The 26,651-nt window shown below is 32.3% G+C and overlaps 11 protein-coding genes and 4 pseudogenes across 15 annotated transcripts, besides 2 other annotated features; 6 read left to right on the forward strand and 9 right to left on the reverse strand.

The window, feature by feature from the left end:
* Positions 1 to 14,382: part of a mobile genetic element that runs on past the window's edge.
* Positions 75 to 500, reverse strand: TVAGG3_0901940 (organellar and viral DNA polymerase type B; the record flags this gene model as incomplete). Its single annotated transcript, XM_051251355.1, has 1 exon — positions 75 to 500. The coding sequence occupies one exon, from the start codon at positions 498 to 500 to the stop codon at positions 75 to 77; it is 426 nt and encodes a 141-aa protein (XP_051076929.1).
* TVAGG3_0901950 lies at positions 817 to 1,813 on the reverse strand (annotated as a pseudogene). Its single transcript has one exon. A coding segment is annotated over exon 1 (997 nt).
* TVAGG3_0901960 (HNH endonuclease family) lies at positions 2,778 to 3,362 on the reverse strand (the record flags this gene model as incomplete). Its single annotated transcript, XM_051251356.1, has 1 exon — positions 2,778 to 3,362. One exon carries the CDS (start codon positions 3,360 to 3,362, stop codon positions 2,778 to 2,780), a length of 585 nt encoding a protein of 194 aa, XP_051076930.1.
* TVAGG3_0901970 lies at positions 3,904 to 5,569 on the reverse strand (annotated as a pseudogene). The gene has a single exon. A coding segment is annotated over exon 1 (1,666 nt).
* Positions 5,601 to 6,185, reverse strand: TVAGG3_0901980 (phage tail repeat-like family; the record flags this gene model as incomplete). Its single annotated transcript, XM_051251357.1, has 1 exon — positions 5,601 to 6,185. The coding sequence occupies one exon, from the start codon at positions 6,183 to 6,185 to the stop codon at positions 5,601 to 5,603; it is 585 nt and encodes a 194-aa protein (XP_051076931.1).
* TVAGG3_0901990 (phage tail repeat-like family) lies at positions 7,834 to 8,271 on the reverse strand (the record flags this gene model as incomplete). Its single annotated transcript, XM_051251358.1, has 1 exon — positions 7,834 to 8,271. A coding segment is annotated over one exon (438 nt), but the record flags the coding sequence as incomplete, so codon positions are not given.
* Positions 13,036 to 13,249, reverse strand: TVAGG3_0902000 (annotated as a pseudogene). The gene has a single exon. A coding segment is annotated over exon 1 (214 nt).
* TVAGG3_0902010 (uncharacterized protein) lies at positions 13,319 to 13,891 on the forward strand (the record flags this gene model as incomplete). The annotated part of the gene is made up of 1 exon (XM_051251359.1): positions 13,319 to 13,891. One exon carries the CDS (start codon positions 13,319 to 13,321, stop codon positions 13,889 to 13,891), a length of 573 nt encoding a protein of 190 aa, XP_051076933.1.
* Positions 14,383 to 24,288: a mobile genetic element.
* Positions 15,361 to 15,810, forward strand: TVAGG3_0902030 (uncharacterized protein; the record flags this gene model as incomplete). Its single annotated transcript, XM_051251360.1, has 1 exon — positions 15,361 to 15,810. One exon carries the CDS (start codon positions 15,361 to 15,363, stop codon positions 15,808 to 15,810), a length of 450 nt encoding a protein of 149 aa, XP_051076934.1.
* On the forward strand, positions 16,958 to 17,457 carry TVAGG3_0902040 (annotated as a pseudogene). The gene has a single exon. A coding segment is annotated over exon 1 (500 nt).
* TVAGG3_0902050 (phage tail repeat-like family) lies at positions 19,411 to 19,941 on the forward strand (the record flags this gene model as incomplete). The annotated part of the gene is made up of 1 exon (XM_051251361.1): positions 19,411 to 19,941. The coding sequence occupies one exon, from the start codon at positions 19,411 to 19,413 to the stop codon at positions 19,939 to 19,941; it is 531 nt and encodes a 176-aa protein (XP_051076935.1).
* TVAGG3_0902060 (organellar and viral DNA polymerase type B) lies at positions 22,371 to 22,685 on the forward strand (the record flags this gene model as incomplete). Its single annotated transcript, XM_001303444.2, has 1 exon — positions 22,371 to 22,685. A coding segment is annotated over one exon (315 nt), but the record flags the coding sequence as incomplete, so codon positions are not given.
* On the forward strand, positions 22,766 to 23,086 carry TVAGG3_0902070 (KilA, N-terminal/APSES-type HTH, DNA-binding family; the record flags this gene model as incomplete). The annotated part of the gene is made up of 1 exon (XM_051251362.1): positions 22,766 to 23,086. The coding sequence occupies one exon, from the start codon at positions 22,766 to 22,768 to the stop codon at positions 23,084 to 23,086; it is 321 nt and encodes a 106-aa protein (XP_051076936.1).
* Positions 23,246 to 23,530, reverse strand: TVAGG3_0902080 (uncharacterized protein; the record flags this gene model as incomplete). The annotated part of the gene is made up of 1 exon (XM_001303445.1): positions 23,246 to 23,530. One exon carries the CDS (start codon positions 23,528 to 23,530, stop codon positions 23,246 to 23,248), a length of 285 nt encoding a protein of 94 aa, XP_001303446.1.
* Positions 24,289 to 25,218: 930 nt separating the features above from the next.
* Positions 25,219 to 26,619, reverse strand: TVAGG3_0902090 (DNA/RNA polymerases family; the record flags this gene model as incomplete). Its single annotated transcript, XM_051251363.1, has 1 exon — positions 25,219 to 26,619. One exon carries the CDS (start codon positions 26,617 to 26,619, stop codon positions 25,219 to 25,221), a length of 1,401 nt encoding a protein of 466 aa, XP_051076937.1.
* Between the last annotated feature and the right edge of the window lie 32 nt (positions 26,620 to 26,651).

Below are 26,651 nucleotides of genomic sequence, written 5' to 3' on the forward strand. Positions count from 1 at the left end.
TAGCTTCAATTTCTTCTTTTAGTACATCGAATGTTTTAACGATACCGAAGGTTTCTTTATATTTCTTCTTGACGTCAGATAGAAGGAAATCTTCTGCTGTTGGATAGTTTTTGTTCAAATTCTAACATGTCCATTTTATCTTCTGCTGGTTTCTCTGCTTCTTTCTTTAAGTCTGCATAGTCGTTTCTCATACGTTCTATCTCTTTGACGGAGTAGTTATATTTCCTAATTGCCGCTTTACATTTTGAACATTGCGGGTTCATTTTTGCGTTATATTCTGAAATCTTACCTGCTAAAACAACTAAGGCGTCAATTGCTCTCTTCATCTCAAACATAGCGGGTCTTATTTGTTCGTTCCATACTTTGCCTCTTCTATCTTTATCTCTTATCTGCCATACACATTCAGCAACTAACGAAACAAAGTTGTCGTAGGTCTTAAATTCTTCAGATTTATATATGTCAGAAACATTCTTATATACCATGTCGCAATCTTTGTCCATAACCTTATGGTTGCAATGAAATCCTAGAAACTCATAGTTTACCTTTCGAATGAACTTCTTTATTTCTACTGAGTCAGTTGGTTTCACTTCAATTCGTCGAATTCAGAATAGTGAGTTTTTGTTGCTGAATTTCAGGCAATTTGGTAATGGTCAATAATGTCCTGCATTTCATAAAGATACTGTTCATTTGTTTCATCTTTCGCACTACAGTCTAAATTATTTGTTAAAAGTTCTTGCTTTATCTTCTGGATTTCTGTTTCGAAAGTATATGAAGAAGGAATGAAGCTTTTCATCTCTACTAACATTGACGTAGGATTCATGACTAAAGAGTTTGGTGCTGTTGTTGCTAACATGTTCTTACAATAAAAATAAAAAAATATTTTTTTAAAAAAACCAACTTTATTTTTTATTTCGGGAAAACTCATGACAAATTCAAGAGGGTAGAAAAGAGGTTAGAAAACAGGTTAGATCTAACCTTCTACCCTAAACATTATTTTTGGTGTAAAATTCATGAGTTTTGGTTGAAAGAATACGGTGGAGCCAAAAGTGGCTCGACCTCAAAACAAGCATTTTCTGTATAAAATTCATGAAAATTCAAGAGGGTAGAAAAGAGGTTAGAAAAGAGGTTAGATCTAACCTTCTACCCTAAATTATATTTTTGCTGAATTCAATAAAAATAAATGGTTCATTTACTCACAATATTTTTGTACAAAACGACCCCAAACTTTTAACTTCTTTTCTGCAGCTTCTAATGAAATTTTAGCGAGTTCATATTCTCTAAATTCTCTCTTTAAATCTTCTTGTTCCCATTGGTCTAGTTCGTATGGAGAATCTCTATAACCAGAACATATCTCACGTTCATGTTCTATTTGTTTTTCATGCATTTTTCTAACTTCTTGTTCGAACAAAGGTTTTGCATTCTCTACTGTATCTTCAAGTTCTTCTTCATCTAATTTCTCATGAACTTTCTTGTCTATGGAGTCCAGAATTTTTCCAACTGCTATACAATATTTTGGAGAAGCCCACATTGCTATATAGTTTACGAGTCTTGGGTCTACATACATTCCTCTAACCTGTTTGATTTCATCCGGAATTCCTGCATGAATTTTGTATAAAAAGCAACCCGCCGTTTTCCGCGGGTTGGTATATTCTTCACAAAATGCCGTATAATACTCTTCCCAGGACTTATTTTCCAACAACCTTCTAAAGTCTTTCCCAAACTGCTGACATATCTTTGTTGCATTTATATAACCATCCTTGTCTACGTAAGACTTCAATACCGTTGTAAGTGCCTTTTGTGAATGTTTCGCCATTAGATTTGTTCGTGAACGTTTTTGCTTCGACTGTCATTTCAGTTCTTACAATAAAAATAAAAAATATTTTTTGGTGGGACGTCGGACATTCGTTTGTGGCTTAACCGTCGGACATTCGTTTGTGGCTTAACCGTCGGACATTGTCTTGAAACAGTACAAATATTGTCTTGAAACAGTACAAATATTGTTCTGAAGCAGTGCAAGTATTGTTCTGAAAAAGTACAAGTATTGTTCTGAAGCAGTGCAAGTATTGTTCTGAAAAAGTACAAGTATTGTTCTGAAAAAGTACAAATATTGTTCTGAAACAGAAAATTTTTCTCACAAATTGAGAGCTTTTACGGGAAATTTGTTCTGAAAAAGTACAAGTCTTGTTCTGAAAAAGTACAAGTCTTGTTCTGAAAAAGTACAAGTCTTGTTCTGAAAAAGTACAAGTCTTGTTCTGAAAAAGTACAAGTCTTGTTCTGAAGCAGTGCAAGTATTGTTCTGAAGCAGTGCAAGTATTTTCTGAAAAAGTACAATGGACAACATCGAGCCATTAGATGAGGATACAACTTCCAAACAGAGAGAACCCTTTCCCAAGAATGAACCAAATTCTCAGAGCACTGTTCCACTTCTCGGGTCAGCCGTTCTACATAACCTTAGAAGGCGACATCCAACCAGTTCAGTAAACATCTCATTTTAACTCACTTTTTTTCTATCTTAAGGAAATTCATGAAAATTCAAGAGGGTGAAAAAACAGGTGAGAAAACAGGTGAGATCTCACCACTTCACCTAAAATATATTTTTCAATACTTTTTCAGCACTTTTCCGTAGTTGTATATGAAAGACAATTCGAGATAAAATTTCTTCATCTGAAATATTTCTACCGGCATTTGTAAAGATATAGTCTAACGGTTTTGTATCTGCTACTTTTGTTCTTTGTTTTTCAACCTGAAGCATTTTATATATGTAAAAATATACTGTTTTAAAATGGTATGCCATATAGCTTCTTGAATTTGTTAAGATATAGTCTAATGTATTTTCCATCTGTATCTCTAGCGTTTACATAAGCACAGCCTTCCTTAGTAAAACATACTTGTAATTTCCTATAGTTTACGCCGGTATAAAAGTAGAAAGAGTCCTGTTCTTCGCTATAGTAGTAAAACTCAAACGTATGCTTACCATAGTCTGTAATTTCAATTGCTTCATCTTCTAGTTCGTCGACAAATTCGAATACTATATCTCGAAAATTGCTTTTGTTCTTATTGTTTTCAGAACAAGTGACCCAGCGTAAGTTTTCAAGTCTATTGTCATTTCTTATATGGTTTATATGGTCTACAAAAGGTAGATTGTTAGGGTTCGGTATAAAATGAGTTGCAATGACAACATGTTTAAGATAGTGTTTCCCACCAACCCTCATCCTAGCATATCCGTTATTTTGCTCCCATTCGCTTAAAACTCTTTTTGTCTTTTTGTTTCTGACTTCAAATGACTCACAACAGTGAATTTCATATTTCTCATCTAACAAACAAGTTTCCCAACGGTCTTCTCCAACAAACTCAGCGTACATTTCAAATAAAATAAAAAAATGTTTTTTAAAAATATTTTGTTTCATGCAATGTTTTACTTCATGCAATGTTTAACTATTTCACCATCTTCTTTAACACCCCAATATTTCCTTTTCGATATTACATGAACTTCGGTGAAAATTTTGTCCAATTTGAATTGACCCATCTTTTCACCGACCATTCCCATTTCAATGAGTTTGTTGTATCCTTCTTCGTTCGTCATGAGTGCGTCAATGTTCTCATAGTAAACCTTCACTTTGGATTTGACTTCGGAGAAGAATTTGTTGTAGTTGTCAAGTACTGCCTTTGCGAACTGAGGGTAAGACCAATGTTCGACAATAGGTTTTAATGTGGTTACTAAGCCATTTTGACCTTGAGTGAATTCGTACTTCAAAACAAAAGGAGAAAACCTTTCAACAAAGTTGTCGACCTTCATAATGTTTACTCTTCATCTCTTGAGGTTTCTTAATGGAATATCCCCATGTCGAATTCATAAGCAATTTGAGTGTCATTGCAAGTTTGGGGTTTGAAGCTTTCCTAATATCATACAGTTGTTGTATGACTTTTCCAACTGTATAGTTTCCTTCCCGGGAACTCACCATCTTCGTTTGGAATTCCAGTCGGAATATATTGGACAAACCTCATGTACGCAGCGTTAAGGTCGACATAGTATATTTTTTCATATGAGTCGAACTTATCGCATCCAATCGGTCCAGTTTGTGGAAATTCAAGTGAGTCTCTTATCTTCTGAGAAACCTCGCCTGTTATCTCATAAACATCGTCGAAGCAACCTGTTTCATATAAAACCTTCTGACCTAACTCAGAAGCTCTCCAATACAATTTGATGTCAATTGGATGCCTCAATGGAAGTTTGTTTATAGCATCTTGAAGTTCTTGCAACCTCATTGGAAGTTCTTCTGGTTCAGGTTGGTATCCGAACAATCCAACTCCTTTTGGAACTGTGTACTTCTTTTGTGCTATAACTTTGTCTGGAACAACTTTTGGTCTTGCTAACAATGAAAAGTTTGTTTCGTCTTTTGGTACAAAAGTTTCTGTCAGCTTGTCATCTGGAATTGGTTCCAACAAACCTTTCTCGAAAAGAATGTTTACAGCTCTGACAATGTTGCACTTGCCTTTTCCGAACAATGGGTTTGTAAGACTTTCGTTCAACATGAAGTGGTTGTGGACAATTGCAATCTTCAACCATGGCAATTTGAAGTCAACAACATAGTCGTCATGTGAAGAACCTTTCTCAGTCGGAATGTTGACTCGGATATTCACATTTGCCAACGGTGCAATTTTTGTCAATTGACTTCTAAGAATGTACCTTGTTTTCACACATGACTCAAGATACTTCATCTTCTCATCTGTAACAAGACCAGAGTTCCTGAGACATGTAAAGAATACAAGGTTCATTGACAATTGTTTCAATTGAATTGTAAATTCCATACCTTGTCAAGTCAATGTCAGACTTATTTATGAACGGGAAGTATCCAGCATGTTGTCTGACTGCTTGAGGGTTAGGTTGGTACCATTCGAACTTGACACTTGCAATTCCTTCAATTGCATTCAAAATGTCTGAGTCGGAGTCAAACATTTGTTCTCTCTTTGTAGTCTTGAAAGCGTCAAGAAGTTGTGCAGCTGTTGTGACATTGCCATGTGCATAGTATATATGACCATCTAAATCTGTTACGGTTAGTCTGAGATTGTATCCTTTCTTATTTCCGTCTTGTATGGCAGCAAGTACACCCATGAAGCCTTCTTTGTTCTTTCCTTCGTCAAAGTTTACTGTAAAGGTTCGACCAGATGTAATTTGACTTCTAACTTCACGATACTTTTCATATGCATATCTTGTTCTTTCCATGGGAGCATGACCATCCTCTGCACTACCTTTTTTCCTTCTCAAAGGATGCAATTGTTCGTCATGTTTCCAGTAGAATCTGGCAAAGCCGTCGTGTCCGTCAACTTGAGGTTCACTAACATCGAAAGGCATGTCCATAAGACGTTCTTCTTCTAACCTCTCTAGTCTGTTTGGATAATTTGCACGTGCTGTTTCCAAATCCATTTCGTAGCGAAGACCAGCCAGTTTGTCATAGACTTTTATGGGTCTTCCCTTCCTATATTTAAAATTCTTCGAAACTCTCCAACCATATCTTTGTAACTCTGCTTTTATTCTAGCAGATTTTCTATCCATTCTATATGGGGGCATTTTTATAAAAATAAAAAAATATTTTTTTTCTTTACTTTACATAACCACCGGCTGCCATAAGTCTTTGACGCCAACCCATACCAGCTAATGAAGGTTGACTTGGTTTAGTTTGGAAACTAAACTTTGGTTTTGGTTTATCTTCAGTTTTTGGCTCCCCTTCTTCTATTGGTTTTTCGTCACTTTTCGGTTCATTTGACTTTACCTCACTTGCTTGAACAGTTGTGTCGTCAACATCTTCATAAATATCATATGCCATCTGTTTTTGTTTTCCTTTCAACTTTTTGTGTTTGTTGTAAAGTTTAGAATATTTCGACTCTAAGTCAATGAGATGTTCTATAATGAACTGTTGGTCAGTGAAGTAAACTTTTCCATCTGTTGTCTCGAAAGCTCCTTCAGACTTCAATATTTTATTTGTGAGAGTCTGTTTCTTTTTTGAGATACTTGCCGTTCCATTTCTATGAAAAGTGACTTTATAGTTAGGGTTTGTATTTCCAGACCTGGCACTTTCTATTATTGAATTTTTCTCTTCATCTGTAAGTTCTTTGACAGGTTTTGACAATGGTTCTGAACTTTTTGTTTGTGGTGTCAAATCTACCGTTTCAACTTCTTCGGTCATTTCATCTCAGTAAAAAATTTTAGTTTGGTTTGTTTTCAACTGGTTGTTGTTTGTTTTAAGTCGGTCTAAAACTTCCTGAGGTATAGGAAGAACTTGACAAACACGTTGTGTAACTGCTGGAAGTCGACAAATCCATCTTGAACCCATTTGTCTCAATGCTGTATTGTTCATTTCATCTCAGTAAAAAACTTTACATTCCCCACGTTTGAGGCGGTTGAGGTTGGTTATTGTTTACCCACTGTTGTGCATGGTTATATCCTCTGTTAAAGAATCTTTCACCTTGGTCCATGTAGTGCCCTGCTTGGTTATAGTAGTCATTTGCTTTGTTATAATAGTTTCCTGCTTGTCTGGAAACATTGTCCATCCATCCTTGAACTTTTCCTCTTGTTTCAGGATTTGGAATAAGATTTGCTGCATCTCGTGCTACATCCCAACCTTTCTGTACGGTTTGTATAATAGGTTGTGCTTTCTCTTTAAGTATACCTAATGTACTCAAAATCTTCCTTCCAACTCCAAATACACCTCTGGCTATTGTTCCAACTGCGGGCAAAAATCTGGATGCAACTCCTGCTAATGCGCCAAATAAACCCATTTCTTATAGGATAAAAATGACGAATCCAAACAAGGACCCCTATGTTTCTAAAGCGACAAAGAAAGCACTCATGATAAAAATCTTTAGTTCAACACCAAATGCTTGGTTTATGGATATCTTGGAAAACATTCCGAGGTATAGAGAAGATGGACCACCATACTGGCTAATATTTGTCGGTCAAAACACAAGATACTGTGAAGCCATACCATTATGGTCCAAAAATATTTTAGATGTAAAAACTGCTTTGACAATATTCGTTGACAAATACCATCCAACAAAACTGACATCTGACTGTGAAAGTTCTTTCAAATCAGATGATATTAAAAACTATCTGCGTTCAAAAATGTAAACCAATATTTCATTGTCGACCAAAACCATTCTGCTCTTGGTGTCATTGACGGATGTATAAAAATGTTAAGAGACTTAAACCAACCACAAGGTGGTGAAGCGAATGAAATGTCATATGACGACAAATATAGACACTTCTCCATGGCAAAGATGAGACAAGTTTTAAATATTTACAATAGCCGTAAACAAAAAGGTTTGGGAAACCACTCCCCGAAGAAATGAAAACAACCCTGACTTAGAGAAAGACTATATATTTAATAATTTAGTCAAAAGAGACAAACAAGAAAGAATGCCGGGCTTCAAACTTCAGAAAGGTGACAAAGTAAAAATAGAAATACCTAAACGCGACCCATATGAAAATACTATTGACTATGACAACAATGGGAACTCGACAGGTACTCGCATTCGTGTTCGTAAAAATAGAAGAAAGTATACAAGAGAATATTATGAAGTTTTAGGCAAACATGGCAAAATGTACAGACTGCAAGCAGAAGATAAAACTACTATTGTCAGACCTCGTTTCAAACTTGTCAAAGTTCAAGGTGGTATACTTTCAAAGACAGTTCCTAACAAATATAAGACAACTCCTGACGAATATGCTAAAGAAGTTGAAAATGACGACTAAGCATTTCTATACCATGCGTAAACTGTCATGTAAGGTGGCATGTAGTCTTTACTTTGTCCCGTTGTTTGCGTATATCCTGAAACGCGATGTGTATGGTTTCCATCTCCCTGAGTGTTACCCCAGAAACAATTTATAGCAAACTGAACGTTGTCTTTAACATCATATCCTTTACCTTTTTTCATTGCTGACCAATCCCAAAATCTATGCTTATGCCAACCTGCTTGAGATGTACTTAAATCTACGTAGTGACTGTGCGCAGGTAAGTTTTCACCTGAAATCGTTTTACTCCCACCTGTTTCCTTTGAAGAGTTTGCACAATACAAAAACCTGTCGACTATTTGAGTCCAAGTTCCAAAACCAAGTACTACTTCTGGTTTGGTAGAGTTCATTGACGTGTAAATAGAACCTATAGGATATAGTGTTTGAAGTATTTCTGTCTTTAACGTTTGAAGCTCTGTTTTGTCAGCTTTTTTATCATATAAATCTTGAGCAGTGAATTTAACTTTGTTTTCATCCTCCATGACATAGACATTTCTACATCTAATGTATCTCATCGTTGTTATGTCTTCTTCCGATGTTAAACCTTGTGGAAAGTTAGGAGGTTTCCAATCTAATACATCCCCACCAGCTCCTTCAACCGTTCCTTCAATATTTTCTATACCAACAGTTTGCGAAGAAATCGTGTGTATGTCCAACGTCACTTTTTTGTTTAAGGTTTCTTGTAAGTTGTAATATCAGATATGGTATGTGTATGAGTCTTTTTAGAATATTCTTTGTCAGCTCTTGTCACTTCACTTGACATTTTATTGTAACATATGTTTTGTCAGCTTTGTCATCTAACATTGCTGGTAGTTCATCTACGTCATAGATGTTATGTGTATGATGTTTTTGTGGGTATGTTCTATCTGTCCATGCGAGAATATAGTCTCTTGTTGCATCTACATACTCTTTGTCAGCTTTGTTGTCAATATCTGCTTTCAAAAAGAAGTTCATCTATAGGTTTCTCGTTTAAAGTTCCTTTTGTTGGATTTACACAGACAGTATGGTTCTTACTGTCTTGAAACAGAAACTCATCTGTCATTGGGTTTATCGTCAGTTTTAAGTTTTCTTCTTTCAATGACTCAGATATCTTAGAATAGTTTGAAAAGTTTGTGTGTTCTTATTTAGAGCTTGTACAATGAGTTGTCGGTTGTTTGTATTGTTTCTCTCATAGACGCTGTTTCTTTCGACATTTTTTTATTCTAGATAAAATATGCTTTCAATAGAAAAAGAAAATTCAAGAGTTGCTACAACTAAACCATTAGATGAACTTTTTACTAATGTCGGTCAAAAGTTTGAGACAGAGACCGTAAAGCATGAAGGCTATCGTTTTGACTACCCATTAAGATGGCTAAGAGACCCATCTGTCACAAAAGCTATTGGCTTTCGTAGAATGAAGTTTGTGTCTGTAGAAGATAAAAGTTTTCCATTTATTGTAAGGTTTCATATAGATTATATATCTGAAGGGAAACGAAAATATGTGGGAAGAAATTGAGCTAATACAAGTTGACCTTTCATCTTCTCTACAGACTGCGTTAAAAAATATAGAAGATAAAATAAATTTCATGTTATGCAAAATATGCTGATGAATATGCAAATACCGAGAGCACACTTTATGTGAGAATTGTATATGACAAACAAAATTCACAAGTGTCATTTCAAATCTACGAAGACAATCCAAAGAAAAGACAACAAATATATACAGAATTCACTGCAATGTCATGGTATTATTTGCAAAGAATGTTAAATCAGAAAGTCGAACTTCCTTTAGCAAATATTTACAGTCGATATGCAAGAGATGAACCATATTTATTTAAAGATGTTTTCGACCCAGCTGCTATTATTGTTCATGCTTCATTTTCTGGCGCCAAAACTCTTTCTTATGCTTGGCAAATGACTTTTACGAAAAACCTACAAAGTTATACGAACCACCAAGTGGAAGTATTTCAGACTTTCAAGTATGGTTTACTTACAGATGGAAGAAAAAGAATAATTCCATTATACCATGCGTTTTACTTAGAACTTAGTTTCATATACAACTACTATCGAACGGAAAAATATAATTTTTTAATACGGTTGAGGTGTTGGATTTGTTGCCAACTAGACTGTGGTTGCAGGTTCAGGCTGTTGTATAACAGGAGCTTGTTCTTCTGGTTTCAGGGTCTTTAGGTATAATACCAACGAACTGACCTACTCTTTTACCAATATTTTTGACTCCGTTCCAAATTCCTCTTCCGACAGATTTTATTCCATTCCATATACCTCTTCCAACATTTCGAAAGAAGTTTCCTATTCTTCCAAAGAAACCCATTTTACTATATGTAAAAATCTAATGTCCGCCTAGTCTCTTACGTTTCCTGTTGAGTTCCATAGCATCTTTAACTGGAGCTCATACATTCTGTTTCTCCTCTGTAGAAAACATATTCTGGGTCAACTCTGTGTTCGCGTCATCTGCATAAAGTTGTTTATATCCCACCTCAGGGTTTGTTAAAAACTCTTTCCATCTCATATTTGCATACCATGGTGGCAAACCTAACGCAGCGTCATTTGACATGGCAGTTTGCATTTGTACATCTGTTGGCACTTGACCATAGTTTGCCATTGCAGTTTGTATTCTAACTTCATTTGGAATATTCTCTGGGTTTGGTTGTCCAGGTTGCTGTGCATTCGCTAAGTTCTGTGCGTCCATTTAATATTAGATAAAAATATCTCTTACGAGTACATATGCTGAACATTTGCAGGCATTGGTTCATCTTCATATTCTCTATATCTTTCTGCCACGTCAAATAAATAAATGACACAATGGAAAAAACCTAAAACAAGTAGTCCTATTTCAAACCACATTTACTTACTAGTAAAATTTCTTTGTTATGACACTTTCTCCGGTTTATAGGACCTCTCTCATATTCTATCTTGTCATATCTAAACTCATAGTCATGTATGTCCTCTAACCATCTCATAACGGTTCCAAACCACTTTTATCGGATGTAAAGTAAAAGCATGGATGGTTATGTATAACGTCTAAAGTTTCTAAAGAGTCTCTCAAAGTCCAGTCTACTTGGTATTGAAAAATCCCATGTGTTATAGAACGGCGGGTCCACTATAAAGAAAACATTTTCCTTGTCTTTATATTTTCATACAAATCTGTCCAATGACATCTCACAAACTCTATACCCTCAATATATTTTTCTATGTCCTCTTTGAAAACATTTGTATAGTTAAGATATAAAACTTTTGACATAAGTGTTTCAATGTCATGAACTCTTATAGAACCACTATATAATAGTCTAGCAGATATACTATCCCAGTCTATATATTCTGCTTTTTTCAAAACCTCTCTCACAAATTTTTTGTTTATCTAATGGTATACGTTCCATCTTACCTATAGGTATCTTTTCTTTTAACTCTTCAATATATTGTTTGTGTCTGGTATATGTTTGAGACGGTCCATATAGTTGTCGAAGTCATTGCATATAATCTTTGAGTCTGGGAATATTGTATGGCACAAATGGATATAGAAACTTCCACCGAACAAATCTACAAATGTTAGACCATTCGGTAGTTTCTTAAGTTCTCTCAATATAATATCTTTACATTTACTCTTATTTCCAAAGAACGGTAACGGTGGTTTTGTAAAATTCATTTTATATATATAATAAAAATGTTTTTTCCTGAAAAGTGACAGAAAAGTGACAAAACATGAAAACATATATAATTTGTGAAAAGTGAAACATTATATAATGTTTTCGACAAGAAGACTAACAATTTTCCGAATAAAAACTTCATTTATACTAAACATCTTCGGGGGCTAGAAGGCACGAAGTGCCTGGAAGCCATCCCCCAAGAAAAAAAAAACTTCATTATACTCATTCATCCTCAGGGCTAGAGGGCACGAAGTGCCTGGAAGCCCCACTTCCTTTTTTTTTTTTTTTTTTTTTGTAGTAGTAGTATATGTGGAAGGGTTGTGTGACTTTTTTTGTAAACGTAAGAATTCATACAATATCGAGCGATTTTGTATCATTTTTTTTTAACATATGAAGTAAAAAATGTATGATTCTGACGGTTTTGATTCTTACGTTTTTGAATAAATCAAGATTTAAAAAATTTTCAAAATTGTAAGACATTTACACTCAGCCCATACATAATGAAATCAAAAATATATTTATTTATAAATCATTAAAAAATTAACATTAATTTTAAAATATATTTATTTTTTTATCTTTTATAAAAGAAGCTATATATAGATGATGTCAGATATTCCGCGATTAATTAAACATTGTTTAAATCCTGAATATCTTAAACATCAATTTAAAAATGAAGATTGTGAATTATTAAATGAATATGAAAGCCAAAATAAGCTAATGAGGTATAAATATAATGATAAAGAATATTTAATTTCATGGAATCAATGGAGTCATAATCAAAGACCTCATAAACGAGTAAAAGAAATTAGAAATAATTATTTTCATGAATGAAAGATTCACTACCATAATGAAATAAAAAAAATAAACTTTAAAAATTCATGTCTCAGAATCAACATAGAACTTTAAGAAACTAATGATTATTTGAATTTATGAAATCAATTATTTGATTCATTCTTTCTTCAATCTCTTCTATTCTTTTTGTTAAATCATCTATTTTCATTAATGAGGTGATTCTTGATTGAGGAATAGATTTCAAACTAACCACTCCTTTTATTTTTGAAATTTTGAATCCATCAACTTTAAACATTTTATTCAATTTACACGTTGTCAATTCTTCAAATAATTTTTTATTATTAGCATAATAGTCATTAAATTCTTCAACAGATGAAAAAATTTTTATTTCAGTAATTGGTTTAACAACATTTATTTTTTGTTGAACATTTTCACTTTCATTTATTTCTTCCTCTGTTTCATTTATTTTTAAAATAGGTTTCATTTATCATTAAATAAAAATTAGAATATAAGTGATGAAAATATATTTTTAATTAATATTAAATCAGAAATGGCGGCAGGATTCTTTAAAAAATTATGGGATGGAATTAAGAAAGCTGCGGGTTGGGTTATAAAAAGATTATTAAACCCGTTGCAAACTTTTTGGCACCAGTAGCGAAAACGGCAGGAACTATCATAGGTGGAGTATTAGGTACTAAAGCAGGTAATCCGGCGATGGGAGCACAAGCAGGTAACGCAGTTGGTGGAATTGCTGAAGGAATACTTAATAAAATAGGAGGTAGATAGTGGAAAAATAAAATAAAATTATTTTTATCTTAGTATCGGTTGTAGTCTTTGATAAACTTTTTCTCCTTTATTTAAAACTTCTCTTATTGGGGCAGCTTTTGGTGTTATTGATTCAGCAACGTCACTAATTGCTTCTTTATTCTTAAATATCCAATTTGCCCTTCTTCAATGTTTCCCAAACTTTACTCGCTCCTCTTTTTACTTTATCCCACAGTTTCTTAAATATACCTGCAGCCATAGTTGATTATTTCATTAAAATTAAAAATTCATTTTCATCTTTTAATTTTGATTTTTTATTTATTAATAAATGACGACTAACTATTTGGTGCCAAACACTAAACCGATTAATGGAAATGTGTTTCATTCATTCGAAAAGATAAATGAAATATTCGCAAAGAATGACGGTAGAAGATATTATAGAGAACTTGAAAGTTCATGCTATGACTCTGATGCTCCATATTTTGATGATAAACAAACTCATTTAAGAATTACAAATCCGGCTCATGATGTGAACCAATTAGGTGACACATATATTAAACGCAAAGTTAAAGCAACTCTAGTTTCAAATAAAGCTTTCACATGTGATGCCGCTTTTAAATGCATGCGTTTATTCGTTGGTTACAAATCATCAAATCAAAGCTTTAAACAATTAGAAGTAGAAACCGAAAGAGGTGATGCCGGTTATCTTCAGATGGATTGCGCCCGTGAATCTTTCGCATTTGCAACATATAAACCAAAATCAGAAAGGAAAGTTAAAAAGTTTGTTCATTCGTTATATAATAATGTTCAAAAATATGATAACTCAGTATGTGGTAAATATATTGACCCTTCAGAAGTTTTCAAGAAGCAAATGAAGAAGTTGATGTCACTTTTGATATGATTATTCCGGTAAATGATTTGTTAGCATTTCAGGCGTTCGATGATTATCCTAAATCATTTGGTGATATCATTCTTAAATATTATGTTTTCAGGGATACTTTAGTATTTTGTCAGGTTGACCCGTTAAGAGTTGCTGATTTACAAAATTACGTTTATGAAAAGATAACTGATGAAAATTATGAAAAGATTATGAATCATGTTTATAAATATGATCGCAAATTCCAACAAATCGGACTTCCTGCCAAATTAATTACAAGCTTAGCCGCTACATCTGCTGACGCAACAGTTGATGACGTTATTATTTCATGCACAAAGATGGAAGTTTTAGAGGATAAATGCATTACACCAGGATACGGTTTAATTGAAGAATCAGTTAAAGCAATACCACGTTTATTCAGTAAGGAAGATCCATTCATGATTCCAGCTCAACATATTGACGTTCGTTCACTAAATGGAGGTTGCATCACTCCTGAAGGTATTAGCTCAGATTTCTCATACGCTCTTCATAATGTTACAGATGTTGTGTTAACATTTCCGAAGAATGCAATGCAAAGAACAGTTTTAGAAAATCCAATGCTTCGAGGTCTTCAGGTCACTATAGATTCCAGAAACTTCCCCGATCAAGCGATGACCACAGTGGGTGACATATTCTTTACACGTATGCTTCAAGCTTCTGATTTAGATGGAGTGAATGAATGCACGGAAGAATACGAGGACTCATTAACTAGACCACTGAATGATGATAATGGCACGCCATTAGCTAGAACATGGAAAGACCAAACTTCATTCTTATGCACTATTCCAGTTCAACGTGATGGAGCGGGTATATTCTTTGATGGATTAGAAACTTTCAACTCACAAGTTACAGTACAAGTGAAAGCTTATCCAATCATTCAGGGTGAAAATGACACTTACTGTTCAAAGGTGACAAATCCTCCTCAGGTTTGGTTTACTAGGACTACATATTGGACATGGACACCGGATGAAGGTTTGAAATATCATCCAACAGGTACACCACCACAGTATAGAAGTTCATATGATGAAATATTGATGAATAGAAATGTTTAAAATTATAAATTTATTTTTGATTAAATGGATTTAAATTCATCCACCCCTTATGAAGAATTAGCAGGAGTATATAATACATACGTAGATGATATGATTAATGAAGCATTGAGTGATAATAGAAATGCTCTATCTAAGGAAAAATTAATGAAAATTCCATATTCTGAATGTTACTTAAATTCAATCACTGCAGCAATTGGTAAACAAAATAAAGGTAAAACATTAACGATATTAAAACAAATTATCATTATTGCTAACACTTCCCCCTATTCACATGTGTTAATTTATATCAACCGTTCAGGTTCACCTTCAGATGATACATTTGAATCTTTAAAGCATTTAATCAAAATTCCAATTATTTATTTATCACAAGAAGAAGCAGAAGATTATTTAAAAAACTTTTTAATGTATAAAGAATTATATAATACAATCAAGAAGCAAGGATTAGAGGATAAAATTATTGATAAACAACGGGATGAATTATTTGAAACACTTTCTATTTCAAATTTTGATAGAGAATTTTTGCATTCACTCATTTTTCTAGATGATGCAGTGAAATCAAAACTAATAACAAATGAGAAATCATATTTTAATCAGTTATTAACTCAATGTCGACACATTCAGTGTTCATTCTTCATGGCTGTTCAATATTTCAAAGCATTAAGCACAAACATTAAATCAAATCTATCAACACTTTTCATTTTCAGTGGGTTTAGTCGTCAACAGTTGAACGTTATGCTTTATCAAGTGAATTTACCAATGAGCATTAATGAACTTTACACACAATATCAGCAATTAGGTGAACATGGAAAAATAATAGTTGATTTAAATAAAGGAAGTGTTAAATTTGATTAACTTTTTATAATTAATTTTTATTTTTTATTTATAATTAAACATGACAGAAATAGCAAATCTTCTACAGGTTCCATTAAAACAAGGACAAACAAAAAGGGTGCATATAATAGAACTATGAAAGTTCCTGATGGAATGAAAGAATTAGTTCATATTGTTGCTGGTCTTCAAAAAGATGTTAAACAAATGAGAAACGTTTTAACATTACCAGAAGCTCAAGCATATGCCAAACGTCATGGTCCAAATTGGGAAGCACACGAAGCAGACATTACGGGTCCAAATGGAAAAACCTGATGTATAAATGAAGTTTTCGTTACTGATGGTCAAGGAAATATTAAAGTCATAAATGGTTATAAATTAACTATGTCTGATTATCCTAAACGTAAAGCATATAATGAACGTTATCCTATGCAATTTGATGAAAATGGAAAAGCTGTTAAACAATACATTGGAGAAGGTGAAAATGGTCCAATTAATTCATACCGTCATAATCCATATTCTTATTTCAATGAAGAATTAAATGCTATTGAAGAGGGACCGGATGGATTACCACGATATTCTAACCAGTTTGATGGTCAATATGCAAATATTAGACCTGAAATTTCAGCTAAGAAATTCTTTAAAGTTGCTTTATTCGATCCAGTTTTCGCAAATGTTAAAGATGAACTTAAACATCAATTCCAACCAATTATAGTAGCAAGAATTGCATCAGGTGCTTTATCTCAAGCATTCAAAGATTTAATTAAGAAACCATTGTATCAGCAACGAGGTTTAACTTATGATTTAGTTAAGGAATCAGATAAAAGAAAATTTGAGAAATCAGATGATTATAAGAATGCAATTAATGAATATATTTGGTCTATTAATTTCGATGAAAATGCTAAAAATCAACTTCATGAACAAATACAGGGGAATAATAGATTCAAAAGTTCCAGCAAAATAAAAGTTTAAATATATTTTTTTTATTCGATTATAAATGAGAAGACGTTTCACTAGTCAAAAGAACACTAACGCAAAAGCAGAGATTACGGTTGGTTATAACGTAAATGATGATAAATCACGAATTTTTCAAAATGTTAAAGTTAATGTTAGCCCCGAATTAACGAGGTCAGCAACTCAACCAAATTTATTAACTCGTGACTTACCGAAGAATGAGGAGGAGAATGAAGAAAACCATGAGAATGGAGACCCAATCATTTTATCTGAACCTGGTAAAGAACCTGTTGAAATTCCCACTTATCCAACATACCCCCCACCTCTTTCATCAAACATCGAGAACCCATATAAAATAGACATTAATTCAGAATTAATGAAAATTTACCGTGATATAATAATTAATAATTATGATTCAATAATAAATTTAATTGACAATCCGGTTTAATTATTTTACCTTATGAATCATTAATTCACATTATCGCCATTCTTTGTGATGTTCAAGATTCAGACGTTAAGATTCAATTTTTCATAGATGATGAGGTTTCATGCTGCGGAACAGTTGCAAAAATAAATCCTATAAAGGATATTAGCACAATTAAGATATCAAAGAACGGAACAACAACTGAACTTCATTTAACATATAATGATATTTATAATAAAATAGTTGATGAATATAAAATATCACTTGAAAAATTCTTTGTTAAGACTATTTAATATTCAAGCATTAACATTATCGAATAATAATCCTTTGAATCATAATCAATAATAATTGACCTTTCACCAGTTTCTATTGTTTGTTTTATTTCTTTTTGTTCCCCACTATCCGGATCGGTCATTGTAATTGTTTTTGTTATAGTATCTGCTTTATCTTTAACTTCAATCTTTTTCCATCGGGATATTTAAACCAAAATTCCAAAAATTCGATATTGTCAATCTGTTCATATTTTAATCTATCAATTACATTTTTAATACCATCTGAAAATCTTATGAAATGGTCATTATATGGGTTTGATTGAACTAAATTTGAATGAAGTGAAATATAACCTGTTGATGAATATGACATTGACTCATATTTTCTGAAAACACTAAAATTTATAACATGAATGAATTTCTTATTCGTTGAATTTATGAATTCTTGAGGTAATCTTATTCTAGTTTTATTTATCACTGGAAAATAACGCTTTACCATATTTTTAATCGTAATAAAAAATGTCAATTATCAATATTATTTCGAATAATAACTGTGAATTAAATTTAACAGTTAGCGGAATTTATAATGTTACTCTCGTTTCTGTGAGTGGTAAATTTAATCCCATTCTTTTAGACCCTTCAGATTATATATCATTTATTAAAGATGACCTTGAAAAAACGTATGATATGTATATAAATAATGTGATAACGAAATGGGATATTAACATGATTTTAAGTTATTTAAATGAATCATTTATCGTATGGTATGAAGAAAATTTTAAATCAAAACCTGATAAACTTTTTGAACTTGATGAAATAAATAACCTTATTAAATTTCCGCTGAAAATTAAATTTTGTACTCCTCATCTTCGTTCATTGTTGGGGATATTAAATTTTGAAAAATGTTGGGATGTTTTGTATTCTGACACTGGTTCCAATTTCATTTTAATCAAATGTGATAAAGTTAATACCCCAATGAGATTTTCACATCAAACATTAGACCCTAATTCTTACCCATCAATACAAAACATTTTATCCATCAACTTAAACACATTTTCTTTATCATATCCGTTTCAATTATCCGGGAATTCATTTATTCTTCATTCAAAAGATTTATCAAATATTAAATTTAGAATAACTGACCTATTTGATTATGATTTAGAATTTATGAATGAAATATTATGGCAATTTCAAATAGAGAAAATAGCTGATGAGATAACAGATTAAATATTTATTTTTAAATCATAATAAATGATTAAACAACAGCAACCACAACAACTTAAGGCACAAAACACCCAGGTCCCTCAGACCATTACATACGCCATATATGCATATAATTCAAAGACGGCAGAACAAACGCAAAGGTTGAAATATGGAGATTTGGAGATAGTATTGAAAAATGACCATTTCGAATTCGTTTGCAAGGGTGGTGCAGTGATATCAAATATAAAAGAAATTTTATTTATGAATTCTAAAATTAAAGGTATAACGGATGATATAACATCAATTCCACCAGAAGAACAGAGATATTACGCATTAAATGCATTTCCTAAAGTTTTGAAGATTGGAAGATTTAATTTAAATGAGGAATTCATAGAAGGTTTCCTAAATGACATAATGAAGAAGGTGGATAAGGAATATGTTAACGATGAGTTAGAGAAGAAGGCAAATTTGGTTTATGTTGATGAAAAAGATAATGAAATTAAAGAAAAGGTTGAATGGTATCATGAGTGGACATCGGAGACTTTTAAAGTTAAAGCTGATACAGAATGGGTTTCAGGATGTTTAGACCTTAAAGCAGATAAGAACCATACACATAACTTCTTCTCAACTGTTGCTATAGAAAGTATTGAAGGAACGGTTGACGGAACTGATGGGGATGCATTATATTATAATCCTCCTAACTTTCCACAAGGTTTAACATCGAATGAAAACATAACAACGATGAAAAAAATTAGCTGTAAAAATGTTTATGTCATGGATGATGAAAATAAAGTTAAATTCACTGCTCAAGATTTATATGATAAGAAAGCAGACAAAACAGAGCTTCAAACATTAAAGACTGAAATACTTCAAACATTATATCCTGTTGGTTCTATTTATACGTCAATGAACTCAACAAATCCAGAAACAGTTTTAGGTTTTGGTACGTGGAAGCAGATTGTAGATAAATTCTTATACTGTGCTAGATATTCAAAGCAAACAGGGGGTTCGAAGAAAATTAAAGAAGCAAACCTTCCACCGCACACTCATACAGGAACGACAAACACAACAGGAAATCATTCACATTCAATAACAAAAAGAGGTTATACAAATCTTGCAGCGGGTTCGGATAGATGGGGAATGAATAGATATGATATCACAACTGACCCAGTAGATTCAAGCACAGGTATTTTCTGTGGAACCGCAGGTAATCATTCACACACTTTCACAACAAATCCAACAGGCTCGGGTAAAGATTACATGCCACCATTTGTGACTATATTCGCATGGTTCAGAGCTGCTTAAAGTCCTGAGCTCCAAAAATGAGACAACATGACATTTTGACAACACAGCAGGATTAATGTTTAGGGTAGATGGTTAGATCTAACCTCATTTCTAACCTCATGATTTACAAACGTTTAACGTGATATACGTTATGAATTTTCATGAATTTTATCGTTAATGTTTTCGTTAAGTGACTCAAAGAGTCCGGAGACAAAGTCTCATGGTTTCAGGTTATTCAATAATTAATTATTTTTGAATAACTGAAGGTGTCACCAGGTCACCAGGTCACCAGGTTAATTAACTTCTCTGAAAAAATGAGACAACATGACATTTTGACAACAGTCCTGGAAATAAATGTTTACGTTAATGTTTACGTTAATGGTTACGTTAATGGTTACGTTAATGGTTACGTTAATGTTTTGTCAAGACTTCTTCATCGTAATGAGTGTAAATGACCCAAAATATATTTTAGGGTAGAAGGGTAGATCTAACCTCATTTCTAACCTCATTTCTAACCTCATGAATTTTATATATTAATGTTTTCGTTAAGCCACTTTGTGCCGTCAGTCAGTCAGTCAGTCAGTTTAGGAAAGACTTTAGAAAGTTGTTGGAAAATAAGTCCTGGGAAGAGTATTATAAGGCATTTTGTGAAGAATATAGCAACCGCCGGAATTCAGACGGTTGTTTTTTTATACAAAATTCATGCAGGAAATTCTTGAGTTTTGGTTGAAAGAATACGGTCGAGCCACTTTTGGCTCCACCTCAAAACAAGCATTTTATGAGCTTACTAAGGGTGTTATAAATGAATTCAAAGGTATTTACATACATCCTGACCTCGTTCATTTTGTTGCTGAATTCAGCAAAAATAATGTTTAGGGTAGATGGTTAGATCTAACCTCATTTCTCACCTCTTTTCTACCCTCATTTCTACCCTCATGAATTTTCATGAATTTTCATGAATTTCCTTAAGACAGAAGAAATAAAGTTAGTTTTATTTTTATTTTTTTATTTTGTATAAAAGATATGATTTCAACAATCGGCACAACAACAATTCAAGCCACGAACGGTGGGACTCTGTCCACAACTACGGCACCAAATTCATTAATCATGAATCCTACGTCAATGTTGGTAGAGATGAAAAACTTCATTCCTTCTTCATATACTTTTGAAACAGAAATACAAAGAATAAAGCAAGAACTTTTAACAAGTAATTTAGACTGTAGTGCGAAAGATGAAACAAATGGAGAGGAGCTATATGAAATGCAAGATATCATAGACCATTTGCCTAAATTACCGGAAGTTCAGCAACAAAAACTAACTATTCCTGAATTCGATGAAATTGAAGTTAAAGTTACTGATTCAGTAGAAATAAAGAAGTTCATACGTAAAGTAAATTATGAATTCCTTGGTTTCATTGCAACCATAAAGTTATGAACAAAGATTGCGACATGGTTTATAAAAACATTTCTGACATATATAAATCTGAGGAGTTTAAGACTTACGATAACTTTGTTTCATTAGTTGCTGAATGTGTATGGCAGATAAGAGATAAAGACAGAAGAGGCAAAGTATGGAACGAACAGATAAAACCAACTGCTTCAGATTTAAAGAAAGCCATTGATGCTTTAGTTATTTTAGCTGGTAATGTTTCAATGTATAACGCAAAAATGAATCCGCAATGTTCAAAATGTAAAGCAGCAATGAGGAAATATAACTACTCCGTCAAAGAGATAGAAAGAATGAGAAACGATTACGCAGACTTAAAGAAAGAAGCAGAAAAGCCAGCAGAAGATAAAATAGACATGTTGACATTTTCTTAATAAAAACTATCCAACAGCATGATTTCCTTTTATCTGACGTCAAGAAGAAGTATAAAGAAACTTTCGGCATTGTTAAAATTTTTGATATATTAACTGAAGAAATAGAAGCTACAAAAATATTTAAAATTTCACGAATTCATAACGTATATCACGTTAAACGTTTGTAAATCTTGAGGGTAGAAATGAGGGTAGATATCAGGTTAGATCTAACCATCTACCCTAAAATATATTTTTATTGAATTCAGCAACAAATTTCATGAATTTCATTAGTTAGAAAAATAACGCTAATTTTATTTTCTAAGAAAAATTTTTATCTTGTATGTAAGAACAGAAATGACAAACATTGAGTTTGAAACAGTTAGAAAGATAGACAATGACACCAAAGTGTTTAGAATAGGTGATTTAAACGTAAGATACTCAAAGAAATACAACAAATATTCTTTGTCAGACATTATAACACCATCTGGAAAGAAAACAAAGGACTGGGTTAGAATTGCTTCTACTCAGAAAATTTTGACAAGAAATCCTGAGCTTATGATATCAGTAGCATTTCATGGAACAAGAGCATATCTTATAGACAAAAGTCTTATACCAATAGTTTTGTTATGGTTAGACCCAGTTGTTGGATATAACTTCATAACATATGGTTCATTCGACTCAGAACGTTGCAGTGAAGGCTTACTTTACATCGTTCAGAAACCGAAGGACTTCAATACAAAGAGATATAAGATAGGAAGAACATATAATATAACTCAAAGATATGACAGTACAGTCAATAGAGTCAAGGTTGTGTTCGTTAATGATATGAGAGCTGCAGAAACAGAACTACTTGAAAAGTTTGAGAAAATGTATGGTGCTCCCATGAAAGGTAAAGAAACGTTTGAAGTAGATGAGATAGATAAAGCTATAAAATTATTTGACGAAGTTGCTGAAAAATACATGTAAAGCGTTTATTTTTGGTCTTTTGTGAAAGTCAGAAAATAACGTTAGTTTTATTTTTATTTATTTTGTATGAAATAACAGTAATGTCAACATCAGAGAACACAACAACTGCTATCGTTCATGAAGCCATAAATGAAGAATATGAATACATACAGTATAACAAACAACTTCGCCTCATTCGTTCGGTCAAAGATGATATGTACCAGATGCAAAGTATAATGAATGCTCTTCGTTCTACAAAGCAAGCATATCATTGGTTTGAAAACCAACAGACAAAAGAAATTTTAGAAGAATTTCCTCATATGATTGCTTCCCTCGGAAAACCGAGAGAAGAGATTCCATTCGAAAATCGCAAGAGGGTAGAAATGAGGGTAGATATCAGGTTATTCAAAAATAATTCATAACTGCCTTCCTCCTGTGCTGTTGTCAAAATGTCATGTTGTCTCATTTTTTCAGAGAAGTTAATTAACCTGGTGACCTGGTGACACCTTCAGTTCTTCAAAAATAATTCATAACTGCCTTCCCCTTAATCCTCCTGTGCTGTTGTCAAAGAGGAATAAAAATTAAATTTGGATTGAGTTTAAAAATTCATCTTTATTAAATTCATCTCTTCCAATCAATTTATTTATTCTATTAAATTCTTTTATTTTTGCTTCACTCAGTTTAAGGATTGAACGGTAAGTTTCTAACTTTTCAATTATTTCTTTATCGTTTTCGATTATTTCTTTATCGTTTTCAACCCCACCACATTGCGGCTTCTTTTTGTAATAGCATATTTTTGATTTAATTCTGTTTAGTTTCTTTTTATATTCATCGTCTGGACTCTTGGATGCTTCATTGTCACTCATTTCTTACGAAATAAAAAAAATTAAATATTATTTAAATATAATGGGGTAATAAAATAAATTGGAATTTCTATTAATTTATTGTCAACTTCAACTAATGCATTGCCGTTAATATATCTAACAAATTCAGCTATTGTGTCAAATCTTCGTCTTCTTTTTGTCATTGATTTATCAGTTTTTCCATAATCGAGATGAATCAAAACTTTATCCCCTTGTTTAAAATTCATGAGCCCCGAATTAATTTGTTCACGTTTAACATCATTCAACCTTTCCATTTGCTTTCTAATATATTCCCATTCTTTTGAAATATCATTTTTCATTTCCACTGGTTTCATGTTTATAGTTCTATGCCATGTATTATTATAATAATATACTAACTGTTGTATGATGGAGTCATGATTTCCATCCCAGTATATCTGACCATTAACCCCTAACGCATCTCTAAGAGTTCTCATTACCGCATCAACTATTTTATTATGAAACGTATATGGAGAGGATGAAAAGAAAAAATTAATTTGTGGGAAATAATGAGTCATAGTTGCCTGAAATCCTTTATCACCATCACCCCTGATATTATCTACTCTTTCATGATCTAGTAAGTATTGTATAGCTCTCCTTGTTTCCTGTTCTGTTTTCCCTTTCACTGGAATGCAATATAAATATCTAGTGTTAATGTTAATGGCAAATAAATAAGTAACGTTTCCTTTTGAATATTCCAGATGATCGATTTCGTATGAATATGGATATGGAGCAAATGAAGGTCGACTAAATTTTTCCTTTAATGGTTGAATTTTTGGGTCAATTGGTTTATTTAATATCTTGAAATCCTTTTTAAAATCTTTTTGTTTCTTTAATGTTTGAAATGGATATAATAAAGTGAATGATGAAGGATTAACTGAAGGAGGAGGCGGTACTGTCGTTGGAGGTTTTGGTGTTGCAAGTGGTTTAATTTTATCTGCTTTGATTTTGGATGATGAAGTTTTGGAATTCATTCCTTCCTTCATTAATTCTGGATGTATTCTATTCATTTGTTTTAAATATGCTGTATATAAAGGTTTGATATACTTTCCCGCTTCGAGTTTATGTTGAAGGATGAATTCCAAAAGTTGATCTTCATTTAAAAGTCGGGCTGAATATGGTTTAACTAATGAATCATAAATTAAAGCTTGTGCTTCATTTATGGTCTGAAGGACCTGGGTGTTTTGCACCTTTTGTTTTTGTTCCTTTGGCTTTGGTTTTTGTGGCTCAGGATTATATAAATTATATAATTCATCAATATCTTCTTCTGTTAATACTTTATTTTTGAAATCTTTCAATTGTTTAAGTTGTGATTTAGTTTTTCCCTTTGTATATTCATTATTTTTAATTTTGTCTTTAATTTTAGAAATTATTTTATCATGATATTTCAAAATTTCATTTTTATAATATGGATAATAATATTCCATATCATCACCCGTTATATTTTCATTATATTTTTGGAGATATGCTTTTAATTCATAATAACTAAGAAAATTTTGATTAAGTACTAAATCATCAATTAAATTTTTTAAATGTACGTTATCCATTTATATAAAAATAAAATCAATGTTTTAAGGGTGCCCACCTCTTTGAATCATAGTATCAAAACCATCATTAACGGTTCCTTTTGTCTCTTCTGTGGCATTTCATTAAAAATAAAATTTTAAATTGTATTAAATAAATGGCATACAACATCCATTTTCACAACATACAGCCTTAGTGTGTGCTCCTGTTAATGCAGTCTTACCGATTGTTAAGCGAGTCATTGACCCGTTTTTAAGTTGTAAATTAATATTCTGACCATCAAATATCACTTTATCATTTATTATATCCAAATATTTTTTAGGTGTTAATTGCTTATTTTGTCTTAAACTAACACCCTTCATTTTTTGTGCAATCTTTTTAAAATCACTCCCATCAATTGAACCGTTGAATGATGTATAACATTTAGGACATAACGCCACCATGTTATCACCTTGTTTCTCAATTGCTAAACCCAATAATTTTTTCTCATGTGCTTTTTCTTCAGCTTTATTCTTTAATTTAGGTTTAAATTTCTCATCAAAACAGAAGAAATCAAATGGTGCGAATTTGAAAATGTTTTTATCATAAAATTGTTTATCAGTAACAATTGCTTGAAATGCTTGAGTGTTAGGAAGACTTGGATCACCAGCAATAGCCCAATAAGATGAATCAGTATCACCTTCAATGAAATGAAAACGATTAACATTCATGCATTTATACATAAAATCATAAATGAAAACTAAATACCAGTATTTGGCATTATCTAAAGTGAAGAATGCCTCTTGTAAACATGTATCACATCTATAAAATCTATCTTTAAGCATCATTTGATATGTATCCTCACCTATTTCTCTTATGTTTTTAAACTTATTTGACATACATGCAACGCGTGCCTTCTGTGCATTCATTATTTTAGTCTTTGCGTAATTTTGTGTATTCATTGCATCGTAACCATATGATCCATTAAGTGAAATTTTGCAAAATAAACTTTTTCCTTTATTTCCTTCTAATTCAGCCTTTTGTCTTTCGTTCATAAATTTGTTCGCAAATTCATTAAAGCAAGTGTTTTTAGTAAATGTTAAAATTGATTGAATATCATCAATGATAAAATGAAATCTGTCTATTAGATACCAAAGATAATAAGAAGAAAATGGTTGATATTGGTTGTGTGTTGATGCTAACTGAGTTAATTTCCTCTGTTTCTGGTCAACTGGTAGATTGTTTGATTTCATGTAATTATACATAAAACTACCAATTGTTTTTTCATCTGTGATAATATCTAAGTTTCTTATTATCGGTAAAAAGTTTATGTAATCATTAATGTATTTTTCATCAATGTGACCCTTTACTTCAGCAACGAATAAAGTATTTTTCTTCTTAATTATTCCCAGTGCTTTTGCTTTCTTTGTTGCTGTATCACAAATGATAACACCATTCAATCTTCCCGGCATATACATTTTATGGTCAGTATATTGAATGAAATCATGAGGATTAGATGAAAATGATGAAGGATATAATGAATTAAAATCAACACCAACGAAATGAGTCATAATGTTGGTGGTGTCCTCATTTGATACAGTTT

The sequence above is a fragment of the Trichomonas vaginalis genome, chromosome I, assembly GCF_026262505.1.
Source record: "Trichomonas vaginalis G3 chromosome I, whole genome shotgun sequence".
Taxonomy (NCBI): Eukaryota; Parabasalia; order Trichomonadida; family Trichomonadidae; genus Trichomonas; species Trichomonas vaginalis.